This window comes from Mobula birostris, chromosome 1 (genome assembly GCF_030028105.1).
Source record: "Mobula birostris isolate sMobBir1 chromosome 1, sMobBir1.hap1, whole genome shotgun sequence".
Lineage (NCBI taxonomy): Eukaryota > Metazoa > Chordata > Chondrichthyes > Myliobatiformes > Myliobatidae > Mobula > Mobula birostris.
In genome coordinates, this window is record NC_092370.1 from 223,177,007 (window position 1) to 223,192,286 (window position 15,280).

Genomic DNA, 15,280 nt, shown 5'->3' on the forward strand with positions numbered 1-15,280 from the left:
TCCGCACATCAGATAAAGAACGATAGACTTGTGTTTCTTTATACACTCAAGAGTGATATATTTTTAAATTTCAAATCAGTAAATTGGTTTATTATTCTCATGTGTACCAGCATAGAGTGAAAAACTTGTCTTGCATATCATCCATACAGATTAATTCATTACAGCAGTGTGTTGAGGTAATACAAGGTAAAACAATAATACAATGCAGTATAAAGTGTTATAGTTACAGAGGAAGTGCAGTGCAGGGGGGCAACACGATGAACACAACAAGGTTGATTGTGAGGTCAAGTGTCCATCAAGTGACATTGTGGGCATGCTACCTTGGCACCGGAATGTGTGGCAACGCTCGTGGGCTGCCCCCAGCACATCATTAGGTTCTGTTGGTTGTTAACACAAATGACACATTTCACTATATGTTTTGATGTACATGTGATAAATAAATTAATCTGAATCTGAATTATCTTTTTGTACTAGGAAACTGTTCAATAGTCTTATAACAGCAGGTTAGAAGCTGTCCTTGAACCTGGTGGTATGTGCTTTCAGGCTTTTGTGTCTACTGCCCACTGGCAGAAAAGAGAGAATACTAGAGCAGGTTAAATTCTTTTACATTGAGAATGTTTCCAAGAATGGAAAAGCCTACAAAAAGTAGTGAGTTCAGCCAGTTCATTGCAAGAAAAGCCCTCCCCACCATTGAGCACATCTACATGGAGCTCTGCCATAAGAAAGTAACATCCATCATCAAGGACACCCTCCCCCATCCCCCCACCATCCAGGCCGTGCTCTCTCCTCACTGCTGTCATTGGGAAGGAGGTACAGGAGCCTTAGGTCCCACGGCACCAGGTTCAGGAACAGTTATTACCCTACGGCCATCAGGGTCTTGAACTAGCATGGATAACTTTGCTCACCTCGACTCTGAACTGTCTCCACAACCCATGTACCCACTTTCAAAGACTCTACAATATATGTTCTCAATATTATTTATTTATTAATTATTATTATTATTTGTATCCGCGCTGTTTGTCTTCTTATGCAGATTTGTTGTTTGTTGGTCTTTGTGTACAGTTTTTCATTGATTCCATTGTATTTCTTTCTAGTGTGAATGCCCTCAAGAAAATTGAATGGTGACATATACATACTTTGATAATAAATTAGAATTTTGCAAGTGGGCCGAGAATCCTTTCAGTTCAGTGGCCGTGAAAGTGGTAACTATGTTGTCCATTGTGGTAAACAGACAGATTAGGAAGATCAACATGACCTTGTGTGGGTGGTTGGTTGGAAATTAATCCAGTTTCCTTGAGTCTGATCATTAAACAGTGACAAGTCTTGAACCTGTGTACTTGGAGAGGTTGGACCCAAATATGATTCATTTCCAGGCAACTAAATAGATGACACTTACTCTCTTGGCTCACCTTTGGGTGTGGAGCTGGATGGTCCGTGAGCTTGCACAAACTTGCCATGAAGGGTCAGCACTTGTCTCTCATGCACACACACACACACACACACACAGATATTTCACCATTTGAACCTGCTCACCACAGATCTGTATGGTATTTGACTTTCTGCTTGATTTTCTTCCTTTGCATGACATATATAAATATTTTAATGTAGATCAAAGCAAAGTTGACATACTGGCCATTGAATTTTTTTAAAGATAAAGATTTAAAGATATTCCCCCATCCACTTTACTTTTCCCCTCACCTGGTCTCTTCTACTGTAGGATCTGCCAGCTTGAACTCCTTCCCCACCCCCACCTTCTGACACTGGCTTCTGTCCCTTTCCATTCCAGTTTTGATGAGGGATCCCAAAATGTTGACTGTTTATTTCCCTCCATAGATACTGCCTGACCTACTAAGTTCCTCCAGGATTTTGTGTGCGTTACTCTAAAGATTGGCTTTATTTGTCACATGTGCATTAAAACATACAGTGAAATGCATCAGTCTGAGGATGTGCTGTGGCAGCCTACAAGTGTTGCATGCTTCCAGTGCCAAAACAGCATGCCCACAACTTACTAACTCTAACTTGTACATCTTTGGAATGTGGGAGGAAACTGGAGTACTGGAGGAAACCTACATGGTCACAGGGAGAATATACAAACTCCTTTCAGACAGCAGTGGAATTGAGCCCTCATCAGTGAGTTCTGGCACTGTAAATGTTGTGTTAACTGCTACACTACTGTGCCGTCTCACTTGGACGTTGCAGAAGGTGTTGAAGTCCATAGTAGATTCATAGAGCCCTACAACACAGAAACAGGACCTTTGGCCCATTTAGTCCAAACCAAAGTTTATATTCTGCCTATCAAACGGCACTTGGATCGTGGCCCTCTGTACTCCAAGACATAAAAGTAATCAAAAGATAAACATGGAGCTGGGAATAACATGTCTACTTTGTTCTTACTTTAGTGAGGCGCACACTTATCACGTGGTAGAGTAATGACATAAGCCATTCAAATACTTTTACATATAACCCGTAATGAATTATGTAAACAACAAAGAATGCTTAATCAAATAATATATTTACAATATTACTGAAGTATTAAATACAAACACTCCTCCCTGCTTGGTTATATACTCCAACTCAATATAGAATGCATCTCAACTTGTAGAAATAGATATATATACTGTATACACACACACATTCAGTATATGGTATAATGCAACTACTGTATAAACATCCATAGCATAGTAAATTTTAAATTGTTCCATTCAGCCTAAAGATTTAATTGCTGTGGAGGATTTCTTACTCTTGTGGGATAATGCTTTTCCTGACCTGGGGGAGGGAGGAATCACTCTGTTTGGCAGGTGAGACTTGTGGCTGTGAAATAGTCTAAGGTTCTGGGACCTTATCTGTGGTTGTGGTAGGAGTTGACTCTGGGATTGTGGGAAGTGGTTCTGACAGTTCTGAATATCTTTCTTCTCTTAACAATTGACCCTGCTGTCCTTGAATGCTCGATGCGTCATCTCCAGATGACATCAGACACAATCTACACCGTGTAGGAGTATGGTCCAGTCGGTCCGTAATCTTTCCAAGTACAGACTTTTGATCACATCTGTAGTCCCTTGCCCGGACAGCTTGTCCAGGAGTGAAACATCAAACCTCCTTGTTTGAGGAGCCCTTAATTTGTCCCAGCTGTTTGTCCTACATACTCCTTCTGAGACTGGGTTTGAGGAGATCCAAATATGAGCATAAGGGATGACCCTGGAACAGCATAGCTGGAGAGTTGTTGGTTGTGGAGTGTACTGTACTGCAATATGCAAGGAGCAAATTGGCAAGCTTCTAATTCGGCGTCAGTGTAGTGTGTTCTGCTGATTTTGCTCACAGTGTTTTCTTTAGACTCTGAACAAACCATTCTGCCAAGCCATTTGTAGCTGTGTGGTACAGTGCAGATGCAATATGTCTTATTCCATTCATTTTCAGGAATGATTGAAATTGTTCTGCTACAAACTGTGGTCCGTTGTCACTGACAAAGTGTTCTGGAACACCAGTCCTTGAGAAGAGGCCTCTCAATACACCAGAGTGTGCAAGGCTATAGTGGAGGCTATTGGGAACACTTCTGGCCACTTTGTACTGCATCCACTACTACTGAAAATGGATACCCATGAAAGGTCCAGCAAAATCTACATGAATCCTCTGCCAGGGCAATGCAGGTCATTCTGAGGGATGGAGAGGCACTGCCCTTGACATCTTCTGAACATGTCGGCATCCCAAATAGTGTATGTGATCTGCTCATCTATCCCAGGCCACCAGACAAAGTTCTAGCCAATGCTTTTCATTTTGACTCCACTCTAGATTATCTTCATGTAGCTCCTCCAGCAGTTCACCTCTCAACTTGGATGGTACAACAGCACATAAGGAACCTCTGTCAAGGGCAGTTTCATCCTGGTGGTGGTTTCTGCTTAGACATTGTAATTCTGTTGACACTTGCTTTCATTCCTGACTGCAACTCAATTGTGTCTCTGGTTGTTGATTGCATTGATATAGCAATTTCATCTGCTCTTTTAAACATGAGCTGTTCCTCAGTTAGGAGCCATTTTTGAATGCTTTCTTGTAAGATTCCACAGGCTCAATGATTTCTCAGTGCATCATTAAGCCCATCATTCAACTGACAATGCTCAGACCATCTCTTCATTTTAGCTATGTACACTGGAATGGACTCCCCTTCCTTTTGATTCTGCTTATGAAACCTAAAGCATTCTGCAATCAACAATGGTTTTGGCTCTAAATGTTCCTGCATTACATTCATGATATTAGCAGAGCTCGTTTCAGCTGGTTTGGTTGGAGCAATCAAACTTCTAAGCAAACCATATGCACTTCCACTAATTGCACTCAGCAAAACTGGCACTTCATTGGTTATTTCATTTGTTTCAAAATACTGCTCAATTCATTCAGTATACAACATCCAGTTATCTTTTGTGCAATTGAACGCACTTATCTTTCTGATATAGCCGGCCATATTTGCTTTTTATTAAATTTATGATTAGTATCAGCTGGTGCTCACTTTTTTATAAACCTGTGAATTTTGTCCGCTTTCGAGCTTTATTTTAACTCAACTACCTTTCTCCCACTTCTGTAGAAAAAATCATGCTTTGCTTTTTTTAAAACTCAAACATCTCGCTGCTCTTTTTTTTAACTTGAACATCATTGTTCACTTTCAAAGAAAAAACATGCTGCACTCCAACAGGTAAGTAGTTGTCTTGGGTTCATATTAAAGCTGCTTCCTCACCACTGTTATGTTTTGTAACTCCAAAGCATAAAACTAATTGAAAGAAAAAAAGCTGGGTATAACGTGTCTACATCGTTCTTACTTTCGTGAGGCTCATACTTATGACATGGTGGCGTAATGACGTACGTCATTCACATACTTTTACATATAACCCATAATGAATTACGTAAGCAATGAAGAGTGCTTAATGAAACAATATTTACAACATTACTCAAATACTACTGAAATATTAAATACACAACACCTTACATGCACATATCCAAACTTCTCCAAAATGTTGAAAAAGAACCTGCACCCACCATCTCCACTGGGAGCTTGTTTCACACTCGGACCACCCTCTTTGAAAATGTTCCCCCTCATGTTCCCCTTAAACATTTTACCTTTCACTCTTAACCTTTGACCGCTAGTTTAAGTTTTATTCAACCCAAGTGGAACACGTCTGCTTGCATTTGCCCTATGTATACACCACATAATTTTGTATATCTCTACCAAATCTCCCCTCATTCTCCTACACTCCAGGGAATGAAGTCCTAACCTGCTCCACCTTTCCCTATAACTCAGGTACTCAAGTGCTGACAATGTCCTTGTAAATTTTCTCTGTACTCTTCCAATCTTATTGATATCTTTCTTGTAGGTAGGTGACCAGAACTCCACACATCACTGCAGTAAGAACAAGAGTAAGCCACTCGGTCCCTCAACCCTGAACCCACTCTTCAAAGAGATTGTGGCTGATTTATGCTGGCCTCAACTCCTCTCTTGTGCCGGATCCATAGCCCTTAATTTCCTAATCTATTTAAAATTTATCCAGCTCCATCTTAAGTATTGCAAATGATCCAGTCTCCACAGCCTGCTGGGGCATACATGTCCAGGGATTTACCATTCTCTGTGTAAAGAGATTTCTGTATACCTCTATTTTAAATGGGGCAGCACTATAGCATCGTGGTTAGCATTATGCTATTATAACACCTTTGACCCAGGTTCAGGTCTGTGAGCTGAGTGTGTTCCTACATTCTTCCCGATTGTGTAGGTTTCCTTAGGGTGCTCCAGTTTCCTCCCACATTCCAAAGACGTTTGGGTTAGTAGGTTAATTGGTTACATGGGTGTATTTGGGTGGTCTGGGCTCATTCGGCCAGATGGGTCTGTTACCGTGCCGTAACTCTAAATAAAATGATGAGCCCCTTATAACTAGTCACCCAGCTATTATTAAATCTACTTAAATTAAAACATGGTTGTTCTCTCTGTTTTACAGTGATTGCACACCTAACATTCCTGGAGCATCTGATTACACCATAAGACATAGGAACAGAATTAGGCCATTCAGCCCTTTGAGTCTGCTCCACCATTCCATCATGCTGATTTATTTTCCCTCTCAACCCCATTCTCCTGCCTTCTCCCCGTAACCTTTGACATCCTTATTAATCAAGACCTATCAAAGTCCTCTTTAAGTGTATCCAATGACTAGGCCTCCATAGTCATCTGTTACAATGAGTTCCACCAATTCATTACTCTCTGGCTAAAGAAATTCGTCCTCATCTCTGTTCTAAATGGACATCCTTCTATTCTAAGTCTGTGCCTTCTGGTCCTAGACTGCCCCATTATTAGAAGCATCTTCTCTACATCCACTCTGTCTAGGCCTTAAAATATTTGGTAGGATTCAATTAGCTCCACTTTCAGTCTTTTTAGACTTGAATGGGTACAGGCCCAGAGCCATTAAACGCTCCTCATACATTAACCCTTTCATTCCTGGAATCATTCTCGGGAACCTCCTAGACCCACTCCAGTGCCAACACAGCCGTTCTTCGATAAGGAGACCAAGATTTCTCACAGAACTCCAAATGGGGTCTGACCATTGCCTGATAAAGCATCACCATTACATCCTTGCTTTTATCTTCTAGTCCTCTCAAAATGAATGCTAATATTGCGTCAACAATTATACTACATCTGTAGGATCATGGAGTACTTCGAAATGATGAACACATTGAGAAAGTATTCATTGTCTGATCACCTAGAGGGCTTCAAATGGCACTATCAAAATATAAATCCTTCCATTTCTTTCTTCATAATAAAAATATATTGACCCTGTTTGAGCCAGGGAGATACTCAACACCTATTTCTCATGTGCATCTAGATGCTTTGTAAAATGAAAGTGTCCACTGCCCTGTAGAGTGGATGCCTTCTCCTCAGAACATAGAGCACTGCAGCACAGTGCAGGCCCTTCGGCCTGCGATGTTGGGCCGACCTTTTAACCTACTCTGAGATGAGTCCAACTCCTCCCTCCCACATAGCCCTAATTTTTCTTTCATTTATGTGCCTAAGAGTCTCTTAAGTATCCCTAATCCATCCACCTCTACCACTAGCCTTGGCAGCACATTCCACACACTCACCACTCTCTGTATTAAAAAAAACACTTGTGATGTTCCTCCATAATTTCCTCCAATCACCTTAGAATTATGCCCCTTCATATTGGCCATTTCATCCCTGAGAAAAAGGTGCTGCCTGTCTTCTCTATCTGCGCATCTGATCATCTCATACACGTCTATCAAGTCACCTCTCATCCTCCTCCTCTCTAAAGAGAAGGGCCCTAGCTCACTCATCTTTTCCTCATAAGACATGCTCTCTAATCCTTGTGGGCAATTCTTAAAGCTTTGCAGCACTAGTCAATATTTTTCTTTTAAGTAGTCTCCAGTTTATTTAGGAAATCCTTTTTATCTTCTGTTCGTATAGGGGAGGGTTTATGAAGTATGCCATTTTTAATAGGCCCCTATGGAAAACCTCAGCTGGTTAAAACTTGTCAAATATACATGAGGCGGAAGAATTTGTGTTTGATCGCAGTTCCCCTTCTGACAACATGATGCATTGCCTTTTAATACCGATGCATTGTGTGACTTGTTTATTTTCTGCTGGGCTCAGCTTGTCTGGCTGTTTGCAGAAGGGGATTAGGAAATTCAGATTTGTTTATCACATATACATTGAAACATACAGTGAATTGCATTGTTTGCGTTAACAGCTAACACACCTAAGGATGCACTGTGGGTACACATTTTGTTGAGCACAGCTGTGGGTTTGGAGTCATGTGTAGGCCAGAATCGGTAAGGGTGGTAGATTTTCTCTCGCTGGGACAATGGTGAACAAATGGGATTTTACAACCAGCCTGTATAGTTCGGTTGAAGTCAAGTCAAAGTTGAGTTTATTGTCATACGCGCAAGTACATATATCCACAGAACCAATGAAAAACATACCTGCAGCAGCCTCAGTCACATAGCATCAGATCAGCAGCATTTGCAGAAAAACCATGAGCATAAATTGTACAAGATGATACAAAGAACACAATCATAAAAACATAGAAAACCTACAACACAATACAACATGAAATTACCCAGGTTTACCCATACCCCTCTATTTTTCTAAGCTCCATGTACCTGTCCAAGAGTCCCTTAAAAGACTGTATCGTATCCGCCTCCACCACCGTTGCCGGCAGCCCATTTCATGCACTCACTACTCTCTGCGTAAAAAAAAATACTTACCCCTGACATCTCCCCTATACCTACATCCAAGCACCTTAAAACTGTGCTAGCCATTCCGGCCCTGGGAAAAAGCCTCTGGCTATCCACATGATCAATGCCTCTCATCATTTTATACGCCTCTATCAGGTCACCTCTCATCCTCCGTCGCTCCAAGGAGAAAAGGCCGAGTTCACTCAACCTGTTTTCATAAGGCATGCTCCCCAATCCAGGCAACATCCTTGTAAATCTCCTCTGTACCCTTTCTATGGTTTCCACATCCTTCCTATAGTGAGGTGACTAGAACTGATAGAGTACTCCAAGTGGGGTCTGACCAGTGTCCTATATAGCTACAACATTACCTCTTGGCTCTTGAACTCAATCCCATGATTGATGAAGCCAATGCACCGTATGCCTTCCCAACCACAGAGTCAACCTGCGCAGCAGCTTTGAGCGTCCTATGGACTTGGACCCCAAGATCCCTCTGATCCTCCACACTGCCAAGAGTCTTACCATTAATACTATATTCTGCCATCATATTTGACCTACCAAAATGAACTACCTCACACTTATCTGGGTTGAACTCTGCCACTTTTCAGCCCAGTTTTGTATCCTCTCGTTGTCCCGCTGTAACCTCTGACACAATCCTTCACACCACCAAGGATTGCTCAAAAGGCAGTGCCACAAGAAGCCAGCATCCATTATTAAGGACCCTTACCATCCCAGAAAATGTCCTCTTCTCATTTCTACCATCAGGAAGAAGGTACAGACACACATTCATCGTTTTAGGAACAGTTCCTTCACTCCACAGAAATTTTTCCAAACGGCCCATGAACCCAAGAACACCACCTCATTATTTCTCTTTTAGCACTACTAATTTATTTTGGTAATTATAGTAATTTTATGTCTTTGCATTGCACTACACTACTGCTGCAAAACAACAAAAAGAATAACGAGGAAATGTTCATGGGTTCATGAACCTTTCCGAAATCTGGTTGCAGAGGGAAAGAATCTGTTTCTAAATCATTGAGTGCAGGTCTTAAGGCTCCTGTACCTCCTCCTGGGTGGTAGTAATGAGTAAAGGACATGTACTGTATGTCAGTGGGAATAAATTTGCTTCTGATTCATCTAAGTTATGTCAAACAGCACTTAAATCACCTCAGTACAGGGCTGGACTGGGTTAAGGTGACATGTTTCTGTCTGAGAACTACTTGTACTTTTCTGAAAACTCTGTGACCTCTTTTAGTGATGACTCTGTTCCATTTACAAGTCATAAATAAAATTTTAACTGTAATCAAAATTTCGACATGCTTATGGTGATACTTGATAATGTTCTGTGGATGAAAGTCTCCAGCGTAACTGCTACACAACCTGTCTATTTCCATAAGACCATAAGACATAGGAGCAGAATTAGGACATTCATCCCATTGAATCTGTTCCACCATTCTATCATGAGTGATTTATTATCCATCTCTATTCCATTCTCCTGCCTTCTCCCCATCACCTTTGACACCCTTACTAATTAAGAACCTGTCAACCTCCACTTTAAATATACATGACTTGCCCCCATAGACGTCTGTGGCAGTGAATTCCACAGACTCACCACCCTCTGTCTAAAGAAATTCCCCATCAGCTTTGTTCTAAAGGGACAACCTTGTATTCTGAAGCTGTGACCTCCGGTCACAGACTCCCCCACTATTGGAGAAGTCTGCTGTATCTAGGTCTTTCAATATTTGACGGGTTTCAGTGAGATCCCCCCTCATTTTCCTAAACCCCAGAAACTTAGTTAGGCACATGAAGGAAAGAAAATGGAGACCTATGTACCAGGGAAGGATTAGATTGATCTTAGAGTAAGTTAAAGGGTCAACACAATATTGTGGGCCAAAGGACCTGTATTATGCTGAGGTGTTCTATGTAATATCTCAATGAACTGTTGTAAAGAAATGATGCGTATGGTTGATGAAACAAGTTTTTCCACTATACCTCAATGCATTTGACAATTTACCAATTTACCAGCAGACAGTCCTCTTCATAAAAGGAGGTAAATCTTTCAAGCTGAAGGACTAAGAAGTAAGAGCGTGGTACTGAGACCACAAGTCAACGTGTGTCTCATGTTACTGCCTGAAGTCAAACACATTGCCAAGGTTGGTCCTCACTACTTTCCCAGTTGCTGACAAGTACTGTCCACATCTTGTAACAATGAAGAATGTCAAGATAACTGAAATAAGAGTGCTCATCACCCTTATTATAAAACACTAAGTATGTTTCTTGGCAGAGCTTATTGCTCAAGCTTGAATAGGTGAGACATGACTAGGGGATTGTTTTTCTAGTCTTATTTCAGTAGGTTGGTGTTGTCCTTGTGCTTGTTGCTACGTGCTTTCAGGTTTTGTATCATCTGCCCGCTAGGAGAGGGGAATGTCCGCTGTAGGACAGTTCTTTGTTTATATTGGCTGTTTTACTGAGGTAATTTGGTAAACTGATTAACTATTGTCACATGTACTGAGGTACAATGAAAAGCTTATCTTGCATATTATTTATACAGATCAAATCATTACACAGTGCATCGAGGTAGAAGAAGGTAAAATAGTAGCGGAACCCAGAATAAGTGTAAAAGCAACAGAGAAAATGCAGTGTATCTAAACAAAAAGATGTAAGATCATACCGGGGTAAATTGTGAGGCCAAGAGTCCATCTTATCAGTCCGTTCAAGAGTCTGGTAATGGTGAGATGGGAGCTGTCCTTGATCCTTCTGATAGGTGGTTTCAGGGTTTTGTATCTTCTGCCTCATGACAAAGAGGTGGGATGGGGTGATCAGAACGATAGGGAGATGGGGTGAGAGGGAGGCAAGGAGGGAAAGGAGAAGTGTGGTTCAGTTACAGTCATGGAGCGATTGAGATTAAGATAAAGATTAGCATTATTTGTCAGATTTACTTTGAAGTATACAGTGAAATGCATTGTTTGCATCCACAGCTAACACATTCTCAGGATGTACTGGGGGCAGCCCACAGGGGTTTCAATGCTTCCAGCAGCAACATAGCATGCCCTCAAATTACTATCCCCTACTAACCTGTACTTTGGGATGCAGGAAGAAACCGGAGCACCCAGAAGGAGCTGAACGTACAAACTCCTTACAGACGGCAGTGGGAATTAAACTGTGATCAGTGGCGCTGTAAAGCATTACGGCACATAACCTCTTCACTTTCATCTCATTTAGTAGACTAACTGAGCAGGTTAGCCTTACTACTGCAGTGGCATGGAGTTTCGGGTGGTCATTTGTGTGATTAAGTAGGGTTCTTTTGGGGAAACTCCATGATTGTGTGAATTGAGATGTCCCAATAATTCACTTTCCTTGAAGAATGTACATTTTTATATGATGTTTTCAGTTGTGAATCCCTTCGATTAAGTAGTTGGCCTTCTTTGACCTCTATTCTAGGCTGAATGAGTTTGAGGAGACGCCGACGAGTCAGTTAACAATTGATGAGTTTATGAAGATTGACCTAGAGCAGGAGTGTGACCCACCTTCATTCACAGCCGGAAAGAGGAAGGTTAGACTGCAGCAGGTAAGTCTAAACATAACAGGAAGGCTTAAAACATGTATTGTACACAATTCTAGCATAACCTTTCTGCTTTATAAACACAAGAGATTCAGCAGATGCTAGAAATCCATAACAACATACCAAAATGCTGGAGCAACTCAGTAGGTCATGTAGCATCAGTGGAGGGGAATAAACTGTCAATGTTTTGATTCCCAAGACCCTACATCAGTTCTGGAAAGGAAGGGGAAAGAAGCCAAAATTCTGTATTCTGTATTTCTGTAGCTTGGAAATACAGAAAATGTCCCACATGCTTCTTAACCATCTTACTGAAACCATACACGAGGAAATCTGCAGATGCTGGAATTTCAAGCAACACACATCAAAGTTGCTGGTGAATGCAGCAGGACAGGCAGCATCTCTAGGAAGAGGTACAGTCGACGTTTCGGGCCGAGACCCTTCGTCAGGACTAACTGAAAGAAGAGCTAGTAAGAGATTCTTTACTGAAACCATTCCTATCATATCATTACCCTTCTGTTTTTTATCTCTCTTCACCTGATTATGCAGTGAGTGTTAGATTTGGCCTTTTTTAAAAGGAATACGCTAATCCAGAACCTGCTTAATTGTGGAAACTGGGGCTATGTATGGGAAACTAGTACAGAAGAGGCATGGGGCATATCAGCAGGTTAAAAGGGTGGCACAGCATCATGGGCTGAAGGGCCTGGACTGTGCTGTAATGTTCTACGTTCTATGAAGTTATCCACAAGCAGAGGAAATAATACTAAGATTGACTTCAGAATAGTGGTGTGAGAATGGAGGGAATGGGGCAATCGTCTGAAGAGGAAGGGTTAAGCCATTGGGGCCTGAGTTCTCCTGGTTTTAGAAGAAAGAAAGATCCAAGGTTATGCCAGGGGCAGCCCACAAGTGTCACCATACTTCCCGTGCTAACACAGCATACCCACAACATACTAACCCTAACCCATACATCTTTGGAATGTGGGAGGAAACTGGAACACCCAGAGGAAATCCACACTGTCATGGGGCAATTTGTAAGAAAACAAAACAAAGAAAAAACAAAAAAAAACAAAGCAGTCATGATTGTCCCAACATAGAAACCAGCTCAGACTAGACAAAAAACAAGACATTTCAGTGATAACAATTAACCTATGACATCGCCAGATTCAATGCCATGACCCCTGTAGCAGGAAAATGAAGAAACTTCTAGAAAAATACAGAAGCAGCTTCTAGAAAACCAACTGAAAAATTACACAAAATACTCTGCAGATGCTGGGGTCAGAGCAACACTCATAACATGCTGGAGGAACTCAGCAGGTCGGGCAGCATCCGTGGAAATGAACAGTCAACGTTTCGGGCGTCAGGGTCCTGACGAAGGGTTCCGGCCCGAAACGTTGACTGATCGTTTCCATGGATGCTGCCTGACCTGCTGAGTTCCTCCAGTGTGTTTTGAGTGTTGCTGAAAAATTACATGTATATTATGATTATATAAAAATACAAGCAATCATAGGAAACGTTAAACTACAAGAAAAGTAACAATTTTCACTTTAATCCAACATATTTCAATGGTTCAGAGGTTCAATTTAATATCAGAGAATGTGTACGGTACATAGCTTGAAATTCTTACTCTTTGCAGATATCCACGAGACATTAAAAACCCAAAGAATGAATGACGGAAAACATTAGAACCCCAAAGCCTCCCCACTCACCCTTCATCCCACTTGCTCCAGCAAAAGCATCAATCCCCCCACCACCCACCATGCAAGCAATAGCAAGCCCCCTCCAGAGACCATCTAGAGTCTATCAAAAGCTACTGTCCACCCCAACACTAAGACATCTCAGACAAGTACTCTATCTCACTAGCAAGGAAGAAAAGGATATTGCTCCTGCAAAAGACGAGAGGGAGACCAACAGCTTGCTGTGGCCTTTTCTTCAAACATTATGAAGTTTCTCAAAGCTAAGAGCTCAGGCTTGAGTATGGTTTCCCCAGGTAGCAAAGCTCTTGGCCTGAGCCATAGCTTGTGCCTCGTTTGGTCATCTGCTAGGGGCAGCAGCCCAGGTCTTCCTTCCTCCCACTTTTCATCAATGACAGACTTTCCCACGAGTGTCATTAAGCAGAGAGCCTGACAGGAAGCCCTGTCCCTCTACAGCAGGAAGGCAGGTCATTGAATCTACCTCTGCTAGGACTGTGTATTGGCCATCAAGATCACCCAGTTCTCTGTACCCTTGCCATTGCTCTGGGCATATGCTTTTTCTGTCTTACTTGTGTGTCAGCTTCACTGATGCAATTTACAATAGAGTCTGCTTCCTTCCCTGTTAAAGCAACACATCCTAGGTCAGAATCTGCTCTCCATCTGCCCTCTTCCTTTGGTTAAATTTGAACCCTCCAATTCCTGATTCATTTGCCCTTGGTAGTGGTTTCAAGCTGTGATCACCCAAAAGCCATTTACCTTTATGAAAGGACCCCTCAAATTTGCTCCATGACTGTTAGCTTGCATATTGATAAAAAGTCTTTGCAAAAAGTGTTGATTATATAAAAAGTAAATTTATTTTTAAATTCCATTTCAGTTGGAGCAAGAACTATCCAAAAAACTGGCAGATATTGAAGGTAACTGAACTCTTCTCTGTTCTCTTTCTTTCTCTCTCTCTCTCTCACACACACACACACACACCCACCCACTGTTCTCTGGTCTTTTTTCCTTCTTCTCCCTCTATTTGCCTGCCCCACCCTTCTAAGTTGAATTTTACCGTTCTTCAGCAATTAGGAGAAGTTTGTAAACATTGAACAATACAGGCCCTTCAATCCACCATGATGTGCAGAATTAAGCTGGTAATTAAATATATGTTACAAAGCTAGTCCCTTCTGCCTGCACGTGATCCATATTGCTCTATTGTCTACACATCCATGTGCTTATCTAAGGGCCCCTAGCATATCTGCCTCCACCACCACCTCTGGCAGTGCATTCCAGCATCCGCCACCCTCTGTATAAATTATCTTTCCCCATATATCTTCTCTGAATTAACACCTTCTCACTTTAAATGCACACCTCTCGTATTAGACATTTCAACTCTGCAAACAAGACTGTCTACTCTGTGTATGCCCCTCATCATCTTATAAACCTCCATCAGATCTCCCCTCAGTCTCCGCTGCTCCAGAGAAAACAGCCCGAGTTTGTCCAACTTCACCTCATAGCACGTGCTCTCTAATCCAGGCAGCATCCTGGTGAACCTCCCCAGCACCCTCTCCAAAGCCTACACAACCAGAACTGAATTCAATACTCCAGAGGTGGCCTAACCAGAGCTTTATAATGCTGCAATATAAGACTGTTTTCTAAAGTAAAATGTTGACATTTTGCAGGTGAAATAACAAGTTACCAAGATGAGATTGAGACTGAACTGGAAATCATGCGACCAAGATACCGCGGCGTGTATGCAACGTATGCCAAAAGAGGTGTGTATACAACAATCTGTTCTCCTCCTGGAGGCGGGTGAGTGCATAGCGTAACTGTACTG

The 15,280-nt window shown here is 41.8% G+C and overlaps 1 protein-coding gene across 3 annotated transcripts in view; it reads left to right on the forward strand.

Annotated features, from left to right (window-relative positions):
* Positions 1 to 15,280, forward strand: part of brf1b (BRF1 general transcription factor IIIB subunit b) — a 460,829-nt gene that overhangs the window by 281,228 nt on the left and 164,321 nt on the right. For all 3 annotated transcript variants that reach the window (XR_011887761.1, XM_072272380.1, XM_072272371.1), the window contains exons 8-10: positions 11,653 to 11,779; positions 14,336 to 14,375; positions 15,126 to 15,218. Coding sequence is in view for 2 of the 3 variants with exons in the window: in XM_072272380.1 (XP_072128481.1) it covers positions 11,653 to 11,779; positions 14,336 to 14,375; positions 15,126 to 15,218 (260 nt within the window). In the remaining variant the exon portion in view is untranslated. The remainder of the gene's footprint in view (positions 1 to 11,652; positions 11,780 to 14,335; positions 14,376 to 15,125; positions 15,219 to 15,280) is intronic.